Source organism: Oryctolagus cuniculus, chromosome 16 (assembly GCF_964237555.1).
Source record: "Oryctolagus cuniculus chromosome 16, mOryCun1.1, whole genome shotgun sequence".
NCBI classification, from domain to species: Eukaryota; Metazoa; Chordata; class Mammalia; order Lagomorpha; family Leporidae; genus Oryctolagus; species Oryctolagus cuniculus.
Window position 1 is genome coordinate 40,176,214 of NC_091447.1, and position 27,183 is coordinate 40,203,396.

General features: G+C 44.4%; 1 protein-coding gene across 4 annotated transcripts in view; it reads right to left on the bottom strand.

The window, feature by feature from the left end:
- DYNC1I1 (dynein cytoplasmic 1 intermediate chain 1) overlaps positions 1 to 27,183 on the bottom strand; it is a 334,133-nt gene that overhangs the window by 66,507 nt on the left and 240,443 nt on the right. For all 4 annotated transcript variants that reach the window (XM_051852963.2, XM_051852961.2, XM_051852964.2 and 1 more), the window contains 3 exons: positions 10,687 to 10,833; positions 6,017 to 6,130; positions 2,859 to 2,992 (listed from right to left, as the gene is read on the bottom strand). In XM_051852963.2, the coding sequence (XP_051708923.1) occupies positions 2,859 to 2,992; positions 6,017 to 6,130; positions 10,687 to 10,833 (395 nt within the window). The remainder of the gene's footprint in view (positions 1 to 2,858; positions 2,993 to 6,016; positions 6,131 to 10,686; positions 10,834 to 27,183) is intronic.

Genomic DNA, 27,183 nt, shown 5'->3' on the forward strand with positions numbered 1-27,183 from the left:
TAAATCCATAAGGGCAGGTGCCTTTCTTGTTGCCAAGTGTCTACACAACGAACGCTCAAGAAAAATTTGTTGAATGAAATGGCATGACAAGGGGTGAGCTATGCCTTCCCCTTTTAGAAGGGTATTTGAGAAATAGCAACACACATTTTTAAAGTTACCTATTTCCAATTTTTAACAAAGCTGGGATTATTTCCAGACTTCTATTATCACATATATGTCTGCATACAAGCACATACAATTTGGAAAATTTGAGAGCATACCAAAATACCATGTTTTAAAGATTCATGTCCAAGTTATAAACATAACAAAGATGAAGGGATTGTAGAATCTCAATATTATGCCTCCACAAGTAAAAATGAATTCAGTTGTTAAAACATTTAGACCACTTAAATTATTAAAACATGTTGAGCACCAATAAATGTCAATGTGCTAAGTAAAATTTAGAATCATGAGCAAAGTGCTACAGCCTGTGTTCCACGTAACAGACACTCAAAAATTGTGCCCAATGAAACTGCCAACAGCAGCTCTACACGTCATCATTTAAATTTGTTCTAATGAACACAAGGAGTGGATCTTTGAAGTGGCCCCTGGTGAGACTCCACTTGCTCTTAACAGCATCCTGAAAAGGTTTATAGGGTGCAAAATGTGGACCTTGTTTAATTTATGGAAGTGGATTTGCACCTTCTCAACATTAGGTCAAAGACAGAAATGCCCCCCTCTCCCTGTAGCCCTATCTGACCCATTTAAAATGTCGACAAAGCTAATGTCTGCTACTCTGTGGCTTTGCCAACATCTGTATTTTACATTTTAGATGAGTAGACCAACGTAGAAAGCACAACCAAGCTAGCTGTAAAGGGAGCTGTGCTGCATGCCACGGGGATCTTTCTTTTGAGCCCTAGTGCCTATTCTGATTGTGCTTCAAAAGGACAGAGTCATGAAACAAAAATTTGCTAATGTGAATATTTCACGTGATGCCTAAGTAAAATATCTGAAAAGTATCAGTGAGTGTGTTGCAACTTCACAGAGAGTTGAGGATCTGAGCAATATCCCAGAGTAAGTCAATAGAAACTAGGCTCTAGTGATTCTTTAAGAGTTATTACATTTTTAAAATGATTTGAAAGGCAGAGTAATGGTCAGGGGGGTGCATGGGGAGAAAGATCGTTCACTTGCTGGTTTACTTCCCAAATGACTCAAAGAACCAGGGCTGGCCAGGAGCTTCTCCATGGTCTCCCACACAGGTGGCAGGAGCCCAAGGACTTTGGCCAACATTTTCTACTTTTCCAGGTGCATTAGCAGGAAGCTGGATCAGAGGCAGGGCAAAGCCTCGACTCAAACCAGCAGTCGGATGTGGGAAGCCAGCATTGCAAGTGGCAGCTTAGCCACTGCATCACAACCCGGCCCTGCCCTACTGATTCTAACCCATGTGTAGCTAGAGCCGCGACTCCATGTTTGGCCCACCGCCTTCTCCGCACCTTTTGTGCCACTAACAAGTATTTAACACCACTTGTGTTAAATATGTGTGTGTTTATCTGTCCCACTGTCATCAGTTTCTTGAGGACAGGAACCAGGTTTAAGTGATCTTTGCTTCACATCATCTAGTAATGTCTTTTGTAAGAGGGGAGCAGATGTTTGCATGAATGAAACATATCAGGTCTTTCTGTGTGTTGATAAAACACTAATGTGTGGTTTTAGCCAGCCTTTATAAAGTACTGAGGCCAGGCATGGAACGGTGAGGCCTATCTTCCCAAGTCATCTGATCATGACCACGTGAGCAGGTAGTACCACTTGTTTCCTCATGCATTACAGCAGGAACCTCGCAGCTTGTATTGCCACGATGGAAACAATCATGTAGCGGAACCACAAAGGCTTCTGCAAATCACAAAAAACACGGATGTGAACGTGGGACCTGCGGTTCCTCATCGAGTCTAAATCAGCTGGGATGAGCCCAAGAGATGAAAAAAAAAATCAATTGAACAAGAACTACTAAAGTGAAAGAGAAATCAATCCCCACTATGAACACACTGAACTTTTCCAAAGGGGAGGCCAGCTGTTCAGTCTTGCATCTGCTTTTACAATCTAGTCCAAACTATTGGATTCCACTTTACTGCCCCTTTTTCCTGGGCCATTTGCTCATCTCTCAATCAAGACAGAGTTCTTACTGTTTGGAAGCTGCATGGTGGTTTGTGTCTCTCACACTGTTCTAGCTTTCCCGAGTGGGAGGAAAGGATCCCAACAGCCCTGTCTATAGTATTCCAATACTGTGCCTGTATCCTCCGTATGTATTTTTAGATCATCACTTACTACGTACCAGTCACTGGCCATGGAATCAAAGAGGGACTGAGGATAGTGAGAGGAAAAATGGAAGATGAATGATTAACTAAATGTGCTCAATGGTTTTGTGGAAGCATTTAGAAAAATGTACAAAGTAGTTAACAGTTGATAGTGAACAGAGTTCTGTCCCGTTTATCCTACTTCAATATTCTCCATAGCAATTAGTCCTATGCTACCTACTTCCTTATTAGTCTTTTACTCCCAACTGGAGTATGCACTCAAGGCCTGTCTTGTTACTGTGTCCTTGAAATGGTACCTGGTAGGTGCTTTGTAAATATTCCTTAAAAGAACGAATGAATGAAAGAGCAAATGAACGTCATTAAAGGAGGGATTCCTTTATCTCTGGCCAAGAGAATCAGCAAAGGCTTCATTTTGGAATGAACCTGCTGGGTTTTCAGCAACAAAGAGGAGGTAACCAGACACAGAAAAGTTGTGCCTTTTTTCTCAGAAAACTTTTCTCCCAGCGCAAGGTGGTTATAATCCAGGACGCGATAACCAAGTCTGAGCAACAGGGACAGAAAAATCACCTTCCGTGACGACAAGCCGTGTAGACCGTACCCTCCTCACTGCCGACCACGAAGTTATTGACATCTCCCGTCGGGAAAGCCATTCCAGTAACAGCGATAGACTTGGACTTATTGTACACCAGCTCCATGCTCTCCTACCAAAACACGGTGTGGTTAGATTTCCATCCGTCAACCCCTTGCCATGCCAAAGATAGCACGGAAAAATCATTTGGCTAAATCGTCTGTTTGCTTTTCACACAGCGTTACAAAAGACCCCAGCTGTGCCAGAAACCACGCTTTCCTGCCCCGACACCCGCGCTGCTGTGTATCTCTGGTTTCAGGCCGGCTGGATTTCATCAGCATGTGCTGCTGCTTCTGAACTCAGCCAGAGATGACAGGTGAGAATTTTGAAACTAATGGTGCAGAAACTCAAGATAATACTGTAATGGTTACACTTGTCAGCTCCACGCTTTAATGAAACACACAATACCCTTGTATTTACAAACATTTTCAAAAGCAATGGATCCTGAGAATACGCATGTATTAATAGCAGATGTACTAAACACATTTGTCATAGCAGGAGTGTGTGTCCTCCATGGAACTGAAACCAGGGAGTTGTCACTCAGGTCATAAAAACCAGATTTCAACAGGGACTAGATTTCATGCAGGGCAGCCATTGAGAGCCTAGGCTAGAAGCCTGCAAAGAATGGAGCTTCAACATATATTGTATATGAAATCACTTTTTAAATCAATTATTCTCTTAATCACCTGGCTTTCTTTAAAACGTTATTTGCCTTATTATTTATTTGAAAGGCAGAGAGAGACAGGCAGAGAGATAGACAGAATTCCCCTATCCAGTGGTTCACTTCCCAAATGCCCACAACTCGCCAGGCCAGAGCTGGGAGCCAGGAACACAATCCAGGTCTCTCCCTTGGGTGGCAGGAACCCAACTCCAGGCCATCACCAGCTGCAAACCAGGGTGCACATTAGCAGGGAGCTGGAACCAGAAGCAGAACCAGAACTGTAACCTGGTACTGTGACACGGGATGTGGTATCCTAAGCAGTATGTTAACCACTGCACCAGATGCCTGTCCCTAAAATGACTTTTAAATTGGGTATTCAAGAGTATTTTGAAAAACCCACTACTGAATTAAGATTAATAATAATGAGGAGTCCATGAGTATTTCTGGCTATTTACATCAAACAGCCTATTTTGTGGGGCTGAAATCATTTTAAAAAATCATTCTGGGGGTATCACGTCACTGTAGTTGCCTGGGAGTTTAGTCTTTCTTGAGCAAACAAACCAGGCCATTTCAGCGGCATCCGTACGTAAATAGAAAACTCATGCGGACAGTGTGGGCAGCGCAGACCACAAGGCCCCGTGACACGTTCCCAGGCAGCGAGAGCCACACGTGGCAGCATGGCAGTGTTGGCGCTGGGAGAACGCCACGGCGGTACAGAAAACCTGCCCAGCCGGGTGCCTGTGCACCACTCACAGCAGCAGCAAGGCAGGTAAGGGCCCTTGACTGCCCAGTCCGGGGAGAGAGGAAGCTCCTTCCCACCCACAGAAGCTGTGCCATGGAATTCTCCATCTCTACACAGAGACAGGAGTCTGTGGGCCACACCAAGCTAATAAAAATGGTCTCAGAAGCCTTGCACGAGTGGCTTAAACCTTAACAAACATGTTTGATCAGCAAAACAGGCAATTAGAAATTCCTACATGGAGGACTTCCTCTTATATCCATTTATAATCTCCATGCTTTTTGAAGGAAAACACCACATTGCTGGGTATTTTAAGAAAAAGCCATATAGTATGCGCGACTCCAGAACTGCGTCAAGTTCAAGATCAGCAAGAGCAGGGGCGCCTCACTGTGAGCGTCTGAAGAGCACATACTCCCGCCTCCACCCGAATTATACAAGAACTGACTTAGTGTTGGTGCATCTGTATTTTGTAAAGACGTACAGGCAATACTTTATAGTTTGACACTTCAGTATCTTCTACACTGTTGAAGAGACATTCCAGGGCTGTTATTCTAGGAAAGGGAACAGGAGTATTAACGTGCAGCGCGATCTCCCAAATACATCTTTCACAGTTTTCTTGACATTTTCTAAGGTTTTTGTTAAAGCTCATACCAACGAACCCTTTTGTATATATTTTTTTAAAAATTTCATTTGTTTGAAAGGCAGAGAGAGAGGGAGAGAGCGAGAGAGAAACAGTTTTCACAGCTGGTTCACTTCCCATAGGACTGCAGTAGTCCGAGCTGTGACAAGCTGAAGCCAGCAGTCCAGAATTCCATCATCTGCTGCCTCCAGGGAGCACATTGGCAGGAAGCTGGAATCAGGACTTGAACCCAAGCAGTCGGATACGGGATGCAGGCCACCCATTCTTTGTGTATTTTGTTGGAGGCCACTGACATACATTTATTGTCCCATACAAAGAAATGTGGAACACTCTGCACGTATGTGTGTGGGTCTGTGTATGGGAATTGTATGTATCTATGCATCTACATACATATATGGATCTGTATACATACATGGATTCTGAAAGCTGCACTTAGCTCAACGCCTGCCTCCCACGGTCTCCCACTCCTGCTCCTTGTTAATCCCATTACAACAAACAGCAGTGCTTCAGAAACTCTGGACCTTTTTTGTTTTTGACTTCTCATTTGCAAGAGCCATACCACCAAACATTCCAGAGGGTAAACAGACGGTTCGACACATTCTTCACACACGCAGGCGGTTGTCTGGGCTATGGATACAAGCCAGGGCTTGGGTTTCTGTTTTGCTGGGACACCTTTCCTCCCAGGCGAACACCCGTACGGGACAGCTAAGCCGAGTTCCAGCCTTCTTTGCCTGCGTTGAGCAGTGCCGTGCGCTGAACGCAATTCATGCCGCAGGCAACTTCCATCATGACTGTGAGTTAAAATGGATTATTTCATTTTCACATGAAACTGACCTAAGGATTAATGTATTACACTAATTACATGAGTTGTGGTAAAGGAAATGGGTTTTGGCTTCACTAGGAGTCTGCTGAAACCAGGTCCCTTTCTTTTAAGTGCATCCATTGATTTTAGCTCCTATAGGACGTGAGGGTTTGGCTTTGAGGAACCATGTTCCATTAAGCCGGCATCCTTTTATTCAGCCAGGATGCTCTTGTGTGTAGGGGAAAACAAACTCACCTGTGGTGTGGAGAGCATGTCCAGGCTCCAGGAACACATTTTCCCATCGGTGGAGACAGTGATGAGATTATGAGCATTCTGAGTCCCAACCACGTTGACACAGTACACAGGATGCTGCAAAAGCAAACACAGAGGATGAGGCACAGGCCAGGAGGAAGGGCTTCCGCCCGAGCGTCCAACACGTCACTCTAAGCGGGATGAGAGAGGGACAGACTCCTGCAAGGAAGCAAGCCGCAGCGCATTTCCACTCTTGATTTGAACCCGTTTTCTTCCTAACAGCTCTGGCAGCGACACGGGGGAGTGGGAATACTTGCAGAACACCACCTGGCTTGGTCAAAGGCAATGCAAAGGAGCTGAAGGGAGGGGAGCCAATGAGGACTGATGGGCAGGGGCAGCAGGAGGAGGTCAATCGGAAATGCTCGACTAAGTCCCCACCAGAGTCCGGCTTCTCGCCCCGAAAGGAGGGATGGGATGACAGAGTCCTCAAAAGGCTGCAACCGCCGACTTTGGGAAGGAATATGTATCCCTGAACCTGCAGTTCGATGCATCGTAGTCATGGGCCCAAACATCTCTTAATATTCTTGTAAAAAACAAGATACCTTGTTAAAAAAAGTGGTTAATATTCATCAGCCCCTTTTTTTTAAAGATTTATTTTTGTTTATTTGAAAGACAGAGTTACAGAAAGGTAGGGGTAGAGACAGAGAGAGAGGTCTTCCATCCGCCGGTTCACTCCCCAGATGGCCACAACGGCCAGAGCTGAGCCGATCTGGAGCCAGGAGCTTCTATCTGGGTCTCCCATGCAGGTGCAGTGAACCAAGGACTTGGGCCATCCTCCACTCCCCTCCCAAGCCATAGCTGGATAGGAAGTGGAGTAGCCAGGTCTCAAACCTGCGCCCATACGGGATGCTGGCGCCCTGGGCTAGGGCTTTAACCTGCTGCGCCACAGCACCGGCCCCCAGCCCTTTTAACTTGACAGAGAGATATTAATAGTGAGATTATTGGCACAACCTACCCAGGGAGACAAAGTTAGGTTCTTTAATGCTCCTGCAAAAATCTAGGATAATGACAGATCTATTTATTTACCTATTTTTTCAAAATACCATTTGAAGTAGTATGGAGGCTTATAGTTTGGCCCAGGCCTTAAGAAAGATCATTTATGCATCCCAGAAACCATGCAAGACCCTCTCACCTTCTGTCACAATGCACTAGGTTACCCTGCTCTGCAGAACTCTAACTCAATGGTAGGCTAAAATCATTTGCAGCTGGGCCTTCCACACTAAATGGAAGGTTAGCATACGCAGTGCCTAGTAGCAATTTGGGTTGGATATCAGGCTGCCTGGCCATCAGTGGCCAAACCACAACTTGCTCCATGCCCCTCTGCAAATAGCAGATGGTCTAAGCCTTACTGGTGACGAGTTACTGTCCATAATACCTAGCCACAAGTACAATGAAACAGTGTTTACTATTGGAAAGTTGGCATTACAGAAAGGATGGCTCCCCAGCTATTATTATCATATAAACTCCTGGTCAGAAGGAGTGCTAATAATCACCAAGAGCAGCTACCCAACCATGAAAAGGTTCCAACTCCACTCAGACACCTCTCTGAAAGGGAAGCTTTAGCACTCCTTCCTTCCTGGGAAGTTTTTCCTTCCACAAATGGGGATAAACAAAGTTCAAGGACACACTTTGAGTGCTGGGTCTAGAACAGGTCAAAACTATATAGCACTTTCAATTCTTGCAGAGGGTTTTCTGTGCCCTACTCCCCACTCCTGAACCTTGCCTCACTCAGACAGATGTTACCAGTCACTTCCACTCCTCCTGGGCTACATGGTTTTCAAGCCTCCCACACCCTTGTCACTCTTTAATATGTTCTATTCTGAGCTCGTCTAGTGGTGAAAGTCTTAGCATGAAGTAGGAGTCTCCTAGACCCTGGCCAACAGAATCCACAAATCTGGGTAGTACGAGTTGTCATTTCTCATGTGAAACAACCTGCAAAAATGTATGACCAAATATGCCTGCACTACTAATGCATCCCAAAAGGACATGTGCTTGCTTTGACAATTGCCTCCTTGCTTTCATCAATGCTGATGGATGGCCAATGAAGTCCCTGTATCTTTTTCATGCCACATTCCTGCCAAAACTTTCAAGTGAACCAGTCTTAGTGGATCAGCACAGTGGCAAATACAGCAGATATCTTAAACCCAGTGATGTCCTGATCAGGTCTCTCACTAGCAAGGGGACTGATTGCTTGTGGGACTGTGGGTGGTACTTTTCCACAAGTCTCTGTTATGGATGGAAGCTGAGGTCCCAGGCTACATAGCATGCAGGGCCTCGTGTGGAAAACAAATGAAGAATGGCTATGGCACATCCTCACCTGAAAATAGCAGACTTAGTAAAACTGAACAGTGGGAAAGCAGGGTCCAGATACTGTTATGAACAGAAATCTACTCAGTTTTTCGAACAAAAGTGCAAGAAGACTTTGTTAACAAAGTATCATCATAAGTCACTGAAACCCTGGGGACAAAGGAGGCCGGTCTACAAGGATGCACAGAGCTGGGCTGGGCAGGCATAGTATTTGGGGCACCACTTGAGATGCCTGCATCCTATATCAGAGTGTCTGGGTTCAAGACTCCACTCCACTTCCAGTTCCAGTTTCCTGCTAACGCACACACTGGGAGGTAGCAGGTGATGGCTCAAGTTCTTGGGTCCCTACCATCCAAGACCAGAACTGAATTTCTGGTGCCAGGCTTCAGCCTGGCCTGGCCTACCCATTGCTTGGATTTGGGAGTGAACCAGCAGATGGGAGCACTCTGTCCCTCTGTGAATGTCTCAAAAACAAAAGCATAAAGCCAAGTGCCCAGAGAAGGGGTGCGTGGTAGCCTCGCTCATCCTGTAATAAGAACCCTAATGCTTTCATGAGTAATAAAAATCAGGTTAGAAGAAAAGAAACTGGACAGAAGCAGACATGGAGGCATGCCTGCTACACACACCCACTGTCTCTAACAGAAAGAAAAAAGCAGTGGTACAGCTAATTTTTTCCAGCATAGATGCCAGATTGTTTTTATTTACTTTAAGAATAAACTTACTGTGTGGCAGCAGGATTTTGTTTTAATTATGATTTCCTGTTGTCCCAAATGCATATGTGTGGTGGGTGTGAAAGGAAATTAGCAGTCATCTGCGGTGGGCCCCTTTTTCCTTTTTGATCCTGGTATCAATCAGCCAGGCAATAATGGAGGTGGAAAGACAAACACAAAATTAACTGTGCACTTTCGGCTCTGAATGAGACAAAACATAGCCAGATAGAAGAGAAATGTGTTTATTTCCTTACAGAAGTAGTAGCGTCATTCAGCTTGATAATCATAGTGTTTTAGGTGTGAGGATCATATTCTAAGTTACTTGCAAAAGAAAGAAACACCAACTCTTTGGACCAGATCTTGGTTTTAGATTCTCCCTGAAATCTTTTTGCTAGCTGTTCTAACATTTGGGATGATGATTTTTTGAAATTTCAAAACGTACCATTTACAGATCCAGCAGCTATCTACATAAAGCCAAGGCGTGCTAGCACATGACTTGAACAGACACCTGCCTCAAGCCTACCTTCTTCTGGACCACAATTTTCTGTTATTAGTTTTTGCAGAAATGGGGTAGGCAAGAGCAATTTCCCAAGATTCCCAAGAACTAGTTTCACCTGCATGTGTCTTTGGCCCCAGTCAATCAAAATTAGGGTTGAATTGGTGTTTGTCATTTCCCATCGCCAGCCTTCAAAGAGTAGAAGAATTTTCCTCCTCGTGGTCTTAGCTAGAGCAGACAGCAATCCTTTCCCAAGACAGGATGGTTTTAAGGCCAACAGATGAAACAAATGAAGCAACCACATTAAGGAAATTGAAAACAATAGTAGAGCTGTGTCCTTGGGCATAATTTGGGCATTTCAGAGAAACAATCAGTTCTCCTGAATGTCAAGGGAACAAGAATTGATGGAGACATGTCTGTCTTCTCATTCTCCTTAACCATCGCTACGCACACCTGTCAACCTCTTAGAGGAAATGGCAGAGTAGCTGTCTTACGAGCACTGTACTGAAACTCTTCTACTAAATTATGGGTAATGGCTTTGAGATGTTGACTTTTAACCCTAGGGATTACTTTGTCACTGCAGACTTTGCATTGAGGCTTGCACCACACATTCCAGAATTTAAAGTCACAGTACTGCCTCAGTCTGTAAATAGAAAAGGCTCCTTGGCAAATGTCCCCAGACCCGAAATGTTTATTCTTAATTATTTGAAAATATGTTTCTCTCTTGTAATCTAAATATGCAGGATCTGTTTAGGAAAACAATTCCACGGACATGTCTCCCAGAATTTACAGACACAGACACACGCGTGCGCGCACACACACACACACACACTTGTTTCCACTGGTAGCTTTTGGTATGCCTAAAGAGATCTCTGTACACACAACCTATAGATCAGATCATTAAGATTTCTCTGGAGCCAATGCTTCTTTCATCTGCTTATGTTCTAGGTTTTCTTTTTTGAAATGTCAAAATCCAATCACTATCCAGGAGCTACTTCCAAAGTAGCATGACTGGTACCATCCGAACTTTCGTGAATTGAGCCATTTTCTTTTTCAGGCCTTGGGGGGGGGGGGGGGAATGTGACAAAGGTTTGACTCACGGTGTGCGCAGCTGCTGACAAGGGTGTCCGCTGCACCGGTGTCCTTCGGTGACTACGATTGTCCCACAGGACGATCTGGCCCGAATAGGTGCCACCAACCACCAGATTTGGGTGGAAACGGGCAAAGCAGACTGACATCACGGAGGACTGTGGGAAAGGGAGAGAGGCGCATGATTAGATGGCGGTGGAAGGGCCCAGCACCCTGCACTTCTTCCTGAAGAGAAGAGAGTTCATCACATAAGATCAACACAAACTGGCAAACAAAGCACTCGAAAGTTCAGATTGCAAAGTGCATAGTCAGTACGGAATTCTATACACAGACACAGATCTTCCTCTTCAGAGGCTGGCCAGTGGTTCCCTCTTGAAACCTGAAATTTGAAGTTCTGGCCATGTCATCAAATAGGCATAAAACCTATCTTAAGTACATCATTGTTTTGTGGTCTGCCAAGCTCGCTTTCCGGACATTTTGCCTTGATCGAATAAAACAGCAAGAAAACTAAATATTAATCCTCTGCAGAGAGCCTCACAAAGCAATTCTTCACTCTGAGGGTACGGCCATGTCAAGTTACATTGTGCACGGTATTGGGAGAGGCAGGGGGAGTCTCGATTCCAGGGCCTTAAGAAGAGGTGCTTTTTTATATTTTTGTTCATGGCTTAATGTACACTTGTAGGAGGCAAGCTGACCTCAGAGAGATCAGATTGGCTCCTCCCCGTACCCCCTCCGCTCCCATGGGGCATCAACCGTGACCTTTATCCTGCCCACTTCACATAGTTCTGCATGTTGTTCTTTGCCTATTTTAACAAACAGCCAGAAGTGGAGTTCAGTCTGACTTTGCCATGGCCTGTCATAGCCTCACAAGTGTGGTTTCTGAAGCCACAAGAAGACCACTGGGCACTACATTTTGCAGGAAATTACTTAGCTGGGCTACAACCAGGATGCACTCCAAATCAGACAAATGACTCTTCCACATCTGCGCAGGCTCTTTTGACTGCCGCAGGACTTTTATACTGTTTTTATAAGCTAAAGTAATTGTTTCAGTAAATACATTGTTAAAAAAAGATTTACTTATTCCAGAGGTAGAGTTAGAGACAGAGAGGGACAGACAGACAGAAAGGTTTTCCATCTGCAGGTTCATTCCCCACAGGGCCACAACGGCTGGAGATGGGCTGATCCGAAGACAGGAGCCAGGAGCTTCTTCCAGGTGTCCCACTTGGGTGCAGGGGCCCAAGGACTTGGGCCATCCTCCATTACTTTCCCAGGCCATCAGCAGGGAAGTAGATTGGAAGAGGAGCAGCCAGGACTCACACCAGTGCCAATACAGGATGCCGGCGCCTCAGGCAAGGCTCAACCTGCTACGCCACAGTGCCGGCCCCCAGTAAATACATTTCATTCCTTCAATTACATTCAGTGACGAGTCATTCAGAAAGGCATTGTCCCAGGAACAGAGGGAATCAAAAGGTGGACATTGCCTGCAACATACTCATGCCTTAGTGAAGGAACTAAGAAATACACAAGTGAACTGAGCCACTGCCAGGCCAGTGCCTTGGTGTGAAATAGAAACAGGTCCCCTCTGCAGGGGCACCATCCTCTGGGTAGAAGCACACCTTAGCAGGTAAAGAGTAAGGCAAGTCTCTGTCCCCTCTTGTCCTTCGACCTTGGCATCCTTGTGTAGGGCGCAGCTTTCACTCCCCAAGTTGCAGCCTTGAATATGGTTTGTGCTGTGGCGAAACCCAAGGAGCACATGTGTATCTGTGTGTGTGGGGGGGGAGGGCAGGACTGTTTGAGGTAGAGGAAGGCACAAGAGGTGGGTGGTTAGGCCTCCGGGAAGAAGACGGAAGACGCGATCAAGTACACGCAGAATTTCTGGGGTGTGAAGAGGAGACGCAGCAGGGATTTCTGAGAGATGGGATAATGTGAAGGACCAAAGGGAGTGACAGTACAGACTGGTGGAGGGCCCACAGTCTGGTGCGGTTGGGTCGGAGCTGGCTTGAAGGAAGCAGGCAGCAGGGTCTGAGAAAAGCTGGGTTGGGCAAGAGAGGGCCTCAGAATGACATCTTTTTAGAATTTTTTTTGGGGGGTGGGCAATGGTGAGAAATCAGATTTCTGAGAAAACTAAGATCCAACGTTGTAACTGATAGACCAGCAAAATAACTGTAGTAAAAAATAAAAATAAAACTATAATCTTTTGCTGGCTGGTAAGCTAAATGTTCATGGCAAAAAAACCAAAAACAAACAAACAAACAAAAAACAAAAACAGAAAACAAACAAAAAACAAACCACAACCACCAAATCTCCCATCAGCCTGTGTTCCTAGTCAAATGCAGTGTCAGATACTCAGAGGCAGAATAAAGAATGTAGACTATTTCTCAACGTCACATTTCCCAGTTTGCATGATTTTCAGATCCAATTCCTTGAACACAACTCGATGGAGAACATGCCCACGCACCAATCTGGTTTTCATAAAGTTCAAGAATAACTCTCAATAATGATACTGAATTAAAGAAGAAGAAAATAATGCTGGTCAGCTTCTTGTTTTACACATCCCACAGAAATGATTCTTAGTTTTCAATTGATGAAATTCTTATGTTGCTTGAGCTATGTTGGAAGTTTTTTTTTTTTTAAGCTTCACAAAGACTTAAAATTATCCAGGTGGTATCAACAATCGAATTTACCAAAGCTCAAATCAATATGGATAAAGGAATGTCGCTGAATTTAAAAAATCCAGAATTCAACCACTTGATTGCTTCCGTGTTTCAGTTAAATTCCAGCAAATACCCCTCCAAATCTTGCAGGGTTTGCCGAGATTGAACTAGAGCGCAGCCAACAGTGGACATATTTCAGAGCTGGCAATCAACTAGAATTCTACCCCACAGGCTGGGAGCCCTATCTAGGCTTACTTTTTCATCCATTCATTTGTTCCATCTTCTTTCATTCATTCTTAAACACTAACCATTAAGTAAGGATTATTAAACCATTTGGAACAATTTCAAGTACTTGCATTTTTAAAAAAGATTTATTTGCTCGAGAGGCAGAGTTAGCGAGGTCTTCCATCCACTGGTTCACTCCCCAGATGGCTGCAATGACTGGAGCTGAGCCCATCTGAAGCCAGGAGCTTCTTCCAGGTCTTCTGCTCAGGTGCAGGGCACCAAGCACTTGGGCCATCTTCTACTGCTTTCCCAGGCCATCAGCAGGGAGCTGGATTGGAAGAGGAGCAGCCAGGACTAGAATGGGCACCATTATGGGATGCCAGCACCGCAGCCTGAAGCTTAACCTACTATGCCACAGCACCAGCCAAGGATGCACATGTAACCTAGTGGTTAGGATGCTCGCATCCTACATCAAAGTGCCTGTGTTCAATTTCTGGTTCTTGTTCCAGACTTAGGCTTCCCATCAATTCAGACTCTGGAAAGCTGTGATGGCGGCTCAGGTAACTGGGCTCCTGACACTCACTTGAGAGGCCTGCATTGAGTTCCCACTTCCAGACTTCAGCCCTAGTCCAATTCTGGGCATTGTGGGTATTTGGGGGAGTGATCAGCAGTTAGGAGCTCTGCCTCTCAAAAAAATGTATATTTTTTAATGTTAAGAAACCCCTCATTTTCAATTCAGAATTCCATTTAGATTTGATAAAGTCAAATTAATGTTTAAAAGCAGTAACAGCACTCTAGGCTACCAGAGTCTACTTTGTTTTGTTGCGAACTAATTTTTATGTTGAGAAGGAAAAAGACTAGCTATACTTATTTTATATTTAGAAGATGATGTATAATTATGTTCAATCTATTTTTTCAAATGTTTATTTTCATCTAATTGAAAAGCAATCACACACATAAACACACAGCGAGAAAGAGATCTTTTGTCCACTCACCCTCTCTCCAAATGGCCGTAACAGCTAAGGCTGAGCAAGGCTCCAGCCAGGAGCCCAGAGCTCCATCCAGGTCTCCCATGTGGGCAGCACCGGCCAAGCACTGAAACCATGCTCTGCTGTCTCCCAGAATGCATCAGCAGAAAGCAGGGCATCAGAGACCGATAATGTTGCAAGGGGCAGCGTAACACACTGTGCCACAATGCCTGCCCCAATTTCACTTCTATTCCAAACCTAACAAATAATGAGAGTATTTCCACAAAGTTCGTGGGACATGGAATTTTATTTTGATACAGAAATTGTTTTGAAATTCATGCAGAGAAAATATGCATTTTCTGTGAACTTCTTTGAATACTATATGTATGATACATTTAAATGTTATAAAATATAAATTTATTTAAATGTTACATGTGTGGGTTTGTGTGTATATGTAGTATATATGTGTCACACACACAATGTTCAACACAGATTTCTGAGATATGCTACACTTGACACGATCATTGAGATAGAAGCAATAAGGCAGTATGATCAAGTTAACGTCACATCAAGTTTAGAATTCAGTCCAGTTCTCGGCTGTGGCCCAGGAGTGCAGCGGAGGATGGCCCAGGTGCTTGGGCCCTGCACCCCATGGGAGACCAGGAGGAAGCATCTGGCTCCTGGCTTCAGATCGGCACAGCGCACTGGCCACAACGCGCTGGCCCTAACAGCCACTTGGTGGGTGAACCAACGGAAAAAGGAAGACCTTTCTCTCTATCTCTTATTGTCTAACTCTGCCTGTCAAAAAAAAAAAAAAAAAAAATTCAGACATTGCCCAAGATGTTTGTAAAACCTGTGTGTTTGCTGTAATGGTGGCTAACATCTAGTTACTAGTGTAACTTCTGTGTTTTTCATCCCAATATTTAGGTTCTTCTACACACATGGGAGCAGCTCTCCGACAGCAGCCCTGACACCATGGGCTTTGGCTCCGATTTGGGAAGCCTGCATCAACCCTCCTCAGAGGCACGGGTCTTGGAAAACCCTCTGTAACCTCCTGCCTTTCATCCGGCTGTGGATATAGTCATTGCTGTCATTGCGATTGTCATGAATTTACTGACTGTCAGGGGAAAGAGTCAACGATGATATCATCCTGTCAGTTACATTTATCTGGTAAAAAGTAAGAACACAGTTCAGAAAAATCGGTTCACACTACTGAAAAATGTGTTCTGTCATCTTCACCTTTTTAAGAATTTTAAGTTTTGAATATATTTGAGAGGCAGAAAGGGCTCTGACCAGCTGATTCACCCCTAAAGCCTGCAATGGCTGGGTTAGGACTGGACCCAGGACTTCCGAATGCAGTCTGGGTTTCCTACGTGAAACCAATTACATAAGCCATCAACTGCTGCCTCCCAGGGGCTGCACTGGCAGGAGACTGGAATCGGGAGCAGAACTGCAAACCCAACCCAGGCACTCGGATGTGGGAAGCAGGTATCTTATCTGCTAGACTAAATGCCAGCACACATGTTGTCTTCATTTTTAATAGCACATTCTTTTGAATAAAAATTCAATGAAAAACATTAAGACATGTTATTTTCAAATTTTCATTACATTCCTGGGCATTAACATTTTATATTTACCCAGCTAGTATTTTAATAAAGCATTTATTAAAAACTAATAAAATTTAGATAAAATTGGAAAAAATTCTTTGTTATTCTTGGCTATGAATATATACATATAGATATTTTATATTTTAATTTGTATGTATTTTGTTTTATTCTTTAAAATACCATAACTTTAGAATTATTTTGAAAATGCATGCCCTTTAAGAGTTTGGTTTGGGGCCAGCATTATGGGCATCCCATATGGGCACCGGTTCAAGTCCCAGCTGCTCCACTTCTGATGCAGCTCTCTGCTAATGTGAGCAGCACAAGATGGCCCAAGTCCTTGGGCTTGCTGCTCCTGGGCCCTGGCTTCTGGCTGGCCCAGTTCTGGCCATTGCAGTCATCTGCGTGGTGGACTAGCAGATAGAAGATCTCTCTCCCTCTAACTCTGCCTTTCAAATAAATGAATAAATCTTAAAAAAATAATTTGGATCATGTGGCTTTTACGAATGGAAAAATGATAAAGTTGGTGAGACTTTTTGGACAATACTGTCTCATCAAAGCAAGCTTTCCCAACACAAGAGTTGAAGTGTGTTTTTATATGGCTGATCATTTTACTGATGTGACCACGTTGTTGGTTAACTCTGGGGCCCTGAAATGTGATAAACTCCTGTTAAAACTTGGTGTCTGGGGCCGGCACTGTGGCGCAGTAGTTAATCCTCTGCTTGCAGCGCTGGCATCCCATATGGGTGCCGGTTTGAGTCCCAGCTGCTCCACTTCTGATCCAGCTCTCTGCTATGGCCTGGGAAAGCAGTAGAAGATGATCCAAGTGCTTGGGCCCCTGCACCCATGTGGGAGATCAGAAGATCCTAGCTCCTGGCTTTGGATTGGTGCAGCTCTGACTGTTGCAGCCATGTGGGGAGTGAACCAGCGGATGGAAGAACTTTCTGTCTCTCCCTCTCATTGTCTGTAACTCTACCTCTCAAATAAATAAAATCTTAAAACTTGGTGTTGAACTGGCAGGTCTGACACATTAACACAGGTACTGCCTAACATGGGGAGAGAGAAGGAAATCACAAGATTTCTATCAACAAGATAGAAATCACAATCATAGGCTAATAATGGCCCAAGTCCTTGGGCTGCTGTCACCATGTGGGAGACTTGGAAGAAGCTCCTGGGCCCTGGCTTCTGGCTGGCCCAGTTCTGGCCATTGCAGTCATTTGCGTGGTGAACTAGCAGATGGTAGATCTCTCTCCCTCCAACTCTGCCTTTCAAATAAATGAATAAATCTTAAAAAAAAAAGAATTTGGATCATGTGGCTTTTATGAATGGAAAAATTGAGCTATATGAGGATACTTCAAAAAGTTATGGAAAATACCTATCATAAAAAAGTGAGTTTTAAAACTTTTTGTACCAAAATAAGTTTACCTTGTATGTATATATTTACTTTTTCAAATTTATCCTAAAAGGCAGAGAGGGGGAAAGGAGAACAGAGAGAGGGGAAAGAAGTGGGAGGGGAGGGTGATATCTTAACCATTCGTTCACACCCCAAATGCCCACAACAGTTGGGGCTAGGTCAGGCCGAAGCCAGCATCCTTGAATTCCACCTGGGTCTCCCCTGTGAGTGGCAGGGACCCAGCTACTTGAGCCACCACCTGTGGCCACCCAGGGTTCACTTTAGCAGGAAGCTGGAATCAGATATGGGGCTGTGGCTCAAACCCAGACACGCCAATATGGCACACAGCATCTCAAATGGCATCTTAGTTGCTGCACTAAATGTCACCCCCAAGTTTTCCTTTCAATTCCATTTTCGATGAACTTTTGAAGCACCTTCCTATAGCCCCCACATCAGGACAAGCCAAGTTTTCAGACTGTGTCGTAAGGACCAAGCCATCTCTACTAATAGTTGTTAGTGTTTTTGGTAAGGCCTTAGGCCAGAGGCTCCTGAGGGAACATGGTTTGTTCTTTGATTTGCAGCACACTGCCCTGTCACTGTTGTCCCTGCAAGGGCCATCTTCCTTCTTACCCACTGTGTCATTCCTCCCCTTGCACACGAGCTGACCTACTGGACCATGTACTCATCATCCTCATCCTTGGGTTTCAGAGGGCTCAGCTTATTTTTATCCCATTCCTGGAAGGAATTCCACAGAGAAAGTGGGTGGAGACCCTACTGTCAACATCTCTCTTCACTCACTGCACACCCCAGCATTCAATCAAGTCAGCTCAAACCCTCTGCACGCTGCTATGGGGCTGTTTTCTATTTCGTGGAGCTAATCCAGGCCAGCTTAAGAGATCGGACTTCCCCTTAACCACAGAGCCATATACCAGGGGGAAGAGCCTTTGGTCACTGCAGGCATGGAAGCTCGCCCCCTGGGCTCACATTTGATCTGGTTGCCCACGACCTTCTGTGTGTGGCACTCTGCCCGCTCCCCAGCCATCACGCCTGGGTGGGAGGGACAGGGCTCTTGCATTCAAAAGCATCTCCGATTTCAAGTACCATCTCTTTGGGGGAAAGGTTGGTCCCCAGAGAATGGCCATATTGTTGCCATATGCTGTTTTATGGTGGCTGACATTTTATTTGCCTAAAAGCAAATGTTCGACTGTCAGAGGGCGGCGAGGCAGACCGATCAGATGCTGCCAGCTACTAGTGAACTTGTGTACATTTCTGCTAGTACCTAAGAAACCCACAAGGATATTTCTTTTGTTAATGGAAACACATGGACTTGGAGAAGACTGCAGAAAACCCCTCTTACAGGCCATCAGGCAGCACCAGGCATCGGACAGGAAGGATGACGTGCAGGAGGACAAGTCAACGTGAGTCAGTCGGGCAAGTAACACACTGACAAGAAAACAAAGACCTCTTCCTGCCACCACCCTCCCTTCTTCCGACTCTGTCCCACCATGCACATGCCAACCTTCCCAGCAGAGAAATGGCCACCCACTGCAACTATCTCCCCTAGTGCGGCAACGCTTAGAAGCTAACGCTGAGTGAGCGTGCCTACTACTTCTTGACCCAGTTTGCACTAAAAAATAAAAAGCAGCCGAAACAAATTTCTAAAAGCTGAGAATGCAACCATTCTGTTGATCTTAGAATCCTTTTGACTTTGTGTGTCTTTTGTGACCGAGACCTGATCATATGCTTCATCTCGCCCTGGGTGTTGAGGACACCGACGGTGGTGTGCAAACCAGAGATGCTGCCTCCTCCTCATTGGGAAAACAGAAGTAACAAGTGTGGGAGAAAATGTGGAGAAATGAGAACTGGAAATTCCTCAAAAAGGTCAACAGTTATCCTACAACCCAGCAATTCCACTCCTAGGGATGCACCCAGGGTAATTGAATACTTAAGTCTATACAAAAAAAAAAAAAAAAAAAAAAGAGTGCGCGAATATTCACTGTAGCATGATTCATGATAGCCCAAAGGTGGAAACTCAGGTGCCCATCAAAGGGTGACAAGTCCACAGGATGGAGTGGTTTGAATAACAAGGAAGGGAATACAGACTCAGGCATGCCAGTATTATGCTATGCAGACAAGTCATAACAAGCCAATCCCAGGGGTCTTCAAAAACTTCATACAGAATGTGTATTATGGAAATACAACGCATGGCTTTCAAGTTTTTTTGGTACCAAAATAGTTTTTAATTCCAGTTTCCACACTTTTAAGAACCTCATATTGCACAATTTCATTTACATAAAATATCCAGAATAGGCAAACCCATAGAGACAGGAAGTAGATTAGTGCTTGACCTGGGCCGGGGGTCAGGGAGCAATGGGGAATGACGACTGAAAGGGACCCTTGGAAAACTGTTTCCTAGATGTGTTCTTGCACCATTGGTTAGGAGATTTAACTCTTGAGTGCTCATTCTTAATCCATCTAATCTCAAGTCAGAGCCAGGATCTACTGATTTGCAAGAGGACTTTTACATCTGATTCTCACACATTTGTCATGCACGGCACCCCGTGAGCTCTTCTGTTATGCCACATTTGCTTACACCCAAGCAGCAGCTGGAGAGCTTAAGAAAATTCCTGACACGAGGCCACACCCAATACCAATTACATCAGAATGTCTGGGACTGGGACTTGGGTACCAGTTTAAGATTTCCATATGTCATCAAGTGTGAGACGCCTGTTTTAAATCCATGTTTCCCAACTTTACCTGAGCATAACACTTGGAGCATTCATTAAAACACAGTTGGTTATCAGAGGCTGGGGGTGGAGGCATTGGGAAGAGGTTGGTCATAGGACACAGAGTTTCAGTTAGGAGGAGTAGGCTCAAGATCTGTTTACCCCACGGTGGCTACAGGTAAGACTGCATCGTACATTTGAAAATCGCTAGGGAGGCCAGTGTTGTGATGCAGCAACTTAAGCAGCCTCTCATAATGCCAACATCCCATAGAGGAGTGCCAATGTGAGTTCCAGCTGCTCTGCTTCCAGTGCAACTCTGTACTAAGGTGCCTTGGGAGGCAGAGGATGATGGCCCAAGTACTTGAGCCCCTGCACCCACCAACCCACCCGCGAGAGAGTGATGGAGTTTCTGGCTCCTGGCTTTGGACTAGACCAGCTGTAGCCTTTGCAGCCATTTAGGGAGTGAACCAACAGATGGAAGCTTGGTCTCCCTCTGTCTTTCTAAGCTTGGTCTCCCTGCCTTTCTAAAAATAAGTCAAACTTAAAGAGAAAACTGCTGAGAGTGTAGATTTTAAGCATGCTTACCACAAAGAATAAGAATGTGAGAGAATGTGTAGGTTGAGCACCTTGAGTTAGCCATTCTAAAAGCTATACATATACTTAAAAAAACCACGTTGTATACTCTAAATATATACATTTTTGTTTTTACTTGTCAAACAAGTGATGCAGATTTCTTGGTCCCAGTTTGGATACCGTCAGCATTTCCAGGAAAGACGACTGGTGAGCTGTGTATTTAATAATCACTCAAGTGCTTCCTAGCATGGAGAAATTTGGAGGACCCAGCTCTAAAGACAACTAGTAGAGAATGACCACTGTGGTGGGGCGAGTTTCCTTTACGTTTCCCTTGAGGGGACATGTGCCACTTCGCATCTGGCCCAGTTGACACACATCCGATATGCACTTGGCCAGAATACCCTTGCCTGCATTCGATGTTATTTGCTAGTTCTTATATCTCTCCCTGCTTGCCCACCCCTCCCAAATGATCAGACTCTTGGAAAAGAAGACAATCATGGAGATGGTTTAGGTCCCAACTGCCCTTCAACAATACTGCCCTTAGGGACACTGAACACCTGGGAGCTTTCTTACTTGCCATTAAGGAGGCTAATGAACATTATCACTGTCCCCCATAATAACATGACTATCCACTTGTGAGGGCATTTCAAAACCACCCAGCACCTACTATGCATCAAGCATATTGTACAAAACAGCCCATCAGTCTTAGTGGGAGGATCAGTTCCCATTTATATCCCATCCCCTCAGATTAGGAAACAGGCTCAGAGAAGTCGAGTCATGGTCTTAAGGTCAAATGAATAGAAAGTGGCAAAGCCCAGATTTGAACTCAGCCTGGCTGGATATACGATGGAAATTCACCAACTGACTGCAGGTGCAGTTCTTTGAGACCCACACTTCTGACTCCCTCACCTCCATGGCTCTGGCAGTCACACACAGACCCTCACGCCTTGCCACATGCCAGAGGGGCTTGTACCTCCCAGCCTGCTGCAGCTGTCCTAGCACAGAGTCCCACTCCTCTCCAGTTGGGTCACTGCTGCTGCTGCTGCTGCTGCTGAGAGATCGCTCACCTCACGCAGCTCCCAGGCTGAGTTGGCCACAGAGCTAATTAGTACCAATTGTGGTGGTATTTACCAGGAGGTGGGCACTTCCTGTTGGGAGCTGATGGAGACCAATTATTCGTTTTATGAGCATCTACTGAACAGTTAGCAGCTAGGTCACCAATTGGGCCATCTGTGATAAGCTCTGCATTTATTGTCACCATTTTAGGAGAAAATGCTTTATTTTCATCTTGTTACTATGCAACACAACCAGTAATACCATTAAGATCCGGTAAGTTTTAAAATGAATGTGTCTACTCTCCCAAATAATTACATGGCTAATTAATTATTGTGAAAAGGGACTAGCGACCCGGTGTGTTTTAATGAACAGAGAGACTTTCTACTCAGTAACACAGACACAGGACCTGAGGAACGTTCTCCTGAACTCAGGAAATATGAAATAACACGCAGACTTTTTTCACAATAGGTTCACCAGGAGATACAATCTTGGGAAAAATTGCAACTTGAAAAATTAAAGAATGGCCCATGTTAGGAGAGTTCAAAAGCAGATGTCAATCAAAATGATGAGGTACGGTCCATCTTCACCTGGACCTGGATATCCTTCACAGCTGAAAATGCAAGAAACATACCAAACATACAAAAATATGAAGGCGAAAATGATCCTTTTACACAGATAAAAAGTTTTTTGGCATTTCAACTGAAAATTCCAATAGCAAGGTGGAGAATTTTGGCAATGAGTTCTTCAAAGTGTGCAAAGTCATTCTTAGAAAGTCATCTTAGAGAGTCCACCCTCAGACCACCACCAACCCTACATCCAGTGTCGCTCCCATACGGCCTGCAGCATGCTACGTGGTATGGCTGTCAGGTGTTCCTGTCTCCTAGTTTGTTCCCCTTGGAAACTTGGTGAATGAAAAAAGTGGCCTTCACTCCTCCCATATCAGCCCTCAGAGTTAACAATGGAATTTCTTGGAGAAATCAACACAATTTGCTTTTAAGTAAATGTAGAAAAGATAAAATTTAGTTTGAAAGGCAGAAAGTGATCTCCCATCTGCTGGTTCACTCAACAGAGGTGGCCAGCTGGGACTGGGCCAGGCCAAGGCTTGCAGCTCAGCTCCAGTTAGATGTCCCACTTGGGAGGCAGGGACCCAAGCACTTCAGCCATCATGTGCTGCCTTGGCCAGTGCACACTGGCAGTAGGGACTTGAATACATGCACTCCAATATGCGATGTAGGGATCCCAAGTAGCATCAATGCTCAATGCTTCCTTTTAAAAATTTAAATAAATGCTTTGTGATTCAGATTTACAGCAAAGTCGTGAAGATATTCTAGTCTCAAACACCTTACATCACGGGTTCCCTGTTGGTACCATCTTTCCGGCTGTTACACTGGTACAGTATCTCTGTCATAACCAAAGAATTAATGCTGACATATTACTAACAGAAGTTCCAACTTTATTCAAATATCCTTAGCTTTTAATCTCCTCCTTTTCCTGTTCCAAGAGCCCATTCAGGAGACCACATTCCATTTAGTCACATTTCCTGAGGCCTCCTGGGCTAGGACAATTTCTCAGAATGTCCTTGCTTTTCAGGAGTAATGATATTTTACAGAATATGCCTTTTGAGGCTGGATTTTTATTTTATTATGAGTAGGCTGGGACAAACAGATCTTTTTTAGGACTTAAAAACATTCTGGGCCAGAGCAAAGCAAAAAGATCCAAGAGTTTGAGGTACTATGCTCAGTTGGTGAAAGCAGATTATCACATAGCAATTTTATTTCATGCATCTTTGTGTGTGTGTGTATGTGTGTGTGTGTGTCTGTCTGTCTGTCCACATAAGGGATCTTTAAAAAGTTCCAGGAAGATGTGTATTATGATACAACTATGCATGCACTTCAAATACTTTTTCCATAAATCCATCTTTTAATTCTATTTTCCAAGAATGTCTTGAAGTACCTTAGTGTTTTTTGTGTGACTATTTGGGTATTTATATTCATACTATGTTCACATGATATATTTGATGTTTACAAATTTGGTACACACAAGTTTCACTCTGGATAGGGCAAGGTGGGGATATGCCCCCATAACTGACAATGACTTAGCTCACTGAAACTTTTTCAAGTCCAAGAAGGCTTTTTCAGGATAAACTTGCAATCATTCAGTAAACAGCACTGTCACTCTCTCAGGTAAATATGAAACCTGGTTGCTCTGCCTAGGCTGGAACAGAGGTGTAGTACAAGCCAAAGAAAACTTTTGCCTTCTAGGGACCTAAGTGAACGGGAAGAGAGGAGTGTATGAACTGCCTTTGTGTGGCAAAACGTACCAACTCTCTGCACATCAAAAGCCTAAATTCTGCTTAACTGGAAAAAAAAAATGAAGTTGATGTTTGGCTGTGGGGTGTGTTGACCTCTACCTTTTTGACTTGTGTGAGTCTGAACTCAAGCAACAGATGACTCTAGTCAAGGGAGAAGAAAGAGTTCCGATTTCCCAGGAGAGGTGTAGGCAGCATTCACTTCAGCCTTGTTCAGACACAAAGGATTAACGGCGGACAGGGAGGGCTGAATTGAGAATGTCTCTCCTGTAGCATCCTTGAAGACGCTCGGGGTTCCTGAGGGTGGCTCACCCAACCACATGAAAGCAGGGCTGAGGGATCCAGCCACATGACTTCTCCACATCCATCCTGCGGCTGCTCCACTTTCCCCATCGTACCATCTTATTTGAAGTGCAGCCACAAATTAAATTGTTATTGAAAAAGTACCAAGTCTTTGCAAAGGGGGCAAATGCAGCACCCAGGAGCATGGAACCTCTCCACAGACCTCGGCAGGGAGAGTGGAGTGGGAGGGGAGGAAGAGACAGCCTCTTAGCCGTGCTTTTTTTTCTTGGCCATGTAAAAGTGGCAGTCATGGCCTTTAGCTACAGAATCTAATAGAGGATTCAATGTCCAGACATTCTTTTTCACAAACACAATAGACCAATAAGACTCAGAAATGTGATATCAGCCAGAATGACTGAGAACCACCGAGTACTAGAACTGTATCCTGCTTTGAGAAATTTCTTCTGAATGTGAAGGAGTCATATTTTGTGCTTGACATGGTTGGAAAATGTAGTGTCCCTGTCACTCAACCCCCTGCTGGGAAAATAAATCTGCATTTGCAGGATCCACCCTGAGAGTCATGGACTCTCCCACATTAGCTCATTACTAAACCACGTAGGTTAGAAATTGTAGGGGATCATTAAAAGAAAAAAAAAAAAAACCTAAGGTTTTCTACTATGTGCAGCTTTTTTTTTTTTTTTCAACTGTGGTGCCTCTACCAGCTGTGACCATGTACAGAATCAACTGCATCATTCTAAGTTTAGCAAAGAAATCAAAGAATTTGGCAAGAACACATCCTCCCTCACATTAAAACCAGGTAGTGAAGACACATCTTGGGGAGACAAGTACAAAGTGAAACCTACATCCACTCTGTTGGTCTCAAGGCACAAGTGGTCTGAGTGAGGACCTGTCTTTTCTTTTCTGGAATTACTTACACCTAGGGCATGAAGATACGCTAGATGACCTTTATGGACTGGAGCCAGTTTGGTGGTTCAGGAGCTAAACTGTTACTCTGAAACACCATGACAGACTAGCGAAAACTAGGTCTAAGTGCTTCTTCAGGACAGATCCAAGAGACAGGGTAAGGCAATCTTTGTGATCATTATCCAACCCCAAACCTCACTCAGCCCCCACAGAGTCTACAGTGTCACCTTTTCCACCACAGACAGCCTGATGGTTCACATGAGACCAGAAGACAGATTGACTAGAGGTGGAGAGGAGGGGAGAAGAAAATCTATCCTGGAAGGTTCATATCTATGATGAGGTTAAATAGTCTCTTGACAAACCTTTATATTTCTTTGCAAGACCAATAGAAAAATAGGAATCAAATCGCTCAAAGTTCAACCTGAGCTGGCAGCTAAAAGGACTTAATTAACCAAGAGACAAACAAGCATGTCTGAATGGGTGATTCCTTTGGGATCAAATGATTAAATCAACAGCGCTTCAAGGATTTCTCTAGAGCTACAGGGTAAGACTTAGGATGCGCAAATCGAACGGTATCTGCAGGTTTATAAAGAGGTCTAGAGTTTACACAGAGCTCCAGAAAAGGTCTTGTGGCAAATTAGAGACCATGTGGCACTAGATCCCTACCCTGAACCCTGTCCTTTATTGAGTGGTAGAGGCGAGCATGCTGGCCAGCTGGAAGCAATGCGATCACAAGCCCCTGAACACAAATGTTACAGTACACCCTGAATCTGTCAATGATCAGAATGCAGCAGACGGAGAATCCTTTGCTTGGTGCAAATCTAAATAAAAATATACAGGACCATACTTTCCCTAAGAAATAAGGAATGATTTTACCTAAAGAATTGAAGCAGTGTCCTTAGTAACCCTGTGTTTTCTTTATGGCTCTGTGGCAATAAATGTTTTATCTTTGGAACTAGTGGGTGGTGAGACTCCCCAAATGCCTCAAGTACTTCTCTAAGAGTTGGAGAAAGAAAGGTGTGCCATGGTCTTAAGGAACCAGGAAGAATATAAAACCAGATAATGAAGAGTTAAGAAAAACTTCTCAGGCAGCTAATGAACTCCATCCTGCCCTGGTGAGACCACCCTCCTTTTAAGTAAGAGGTAATTTAATACGCATTTAATTCAGTTGTGTTTGGGTTTCATCCAATCTAAGAGTATCAGTGTGATAAATTATAATGAATTGTCTGCAATACTTCACAAAGTGACTGTACCAGACCTGCAAAACAAGATCCCTATGCTGGATTTTCCAGCTCCCTTTGCATTTTTTTGCCTTATTCCTGTCAGAACACTCCAAAACTTGAAAATATGTCTTATAGCTCCTCCACGCTGAAAGCTATATGCTTCGAGCCCCATTTGATTAGATCCACAGTTGTTGGCTGCCACTATTAAATCAAGCCCCACACTTGAAAGTGACACCGACACAAGACCAGCCAAATACTATAGCAAGAGAACCAACACGGCTCTGTTAGCTTCCAAAGGCTTTTGCACATGTTGATTTTCCTTTTGTAACCCACCCCTGCACTGTGAAGTAGGTTAGTGAAAGGCATTGGTGCCTGGTTCAGATTCTGGAAAAAAAAAAAAAAAAAAAAAAGGAGTCAAGACAGCCTCACATCTACGGGGGAAGAGGGCAAAAACTAAAACGAGTCAGAAACGCGAATTCTGGAGTGGCTCTCATCATGGCAACACCACTCGGTCCACGTGATGCGACTCCTCCAGAATGGAGCTTATTCAGTGAGGTCCAGGGAGAAGGCCA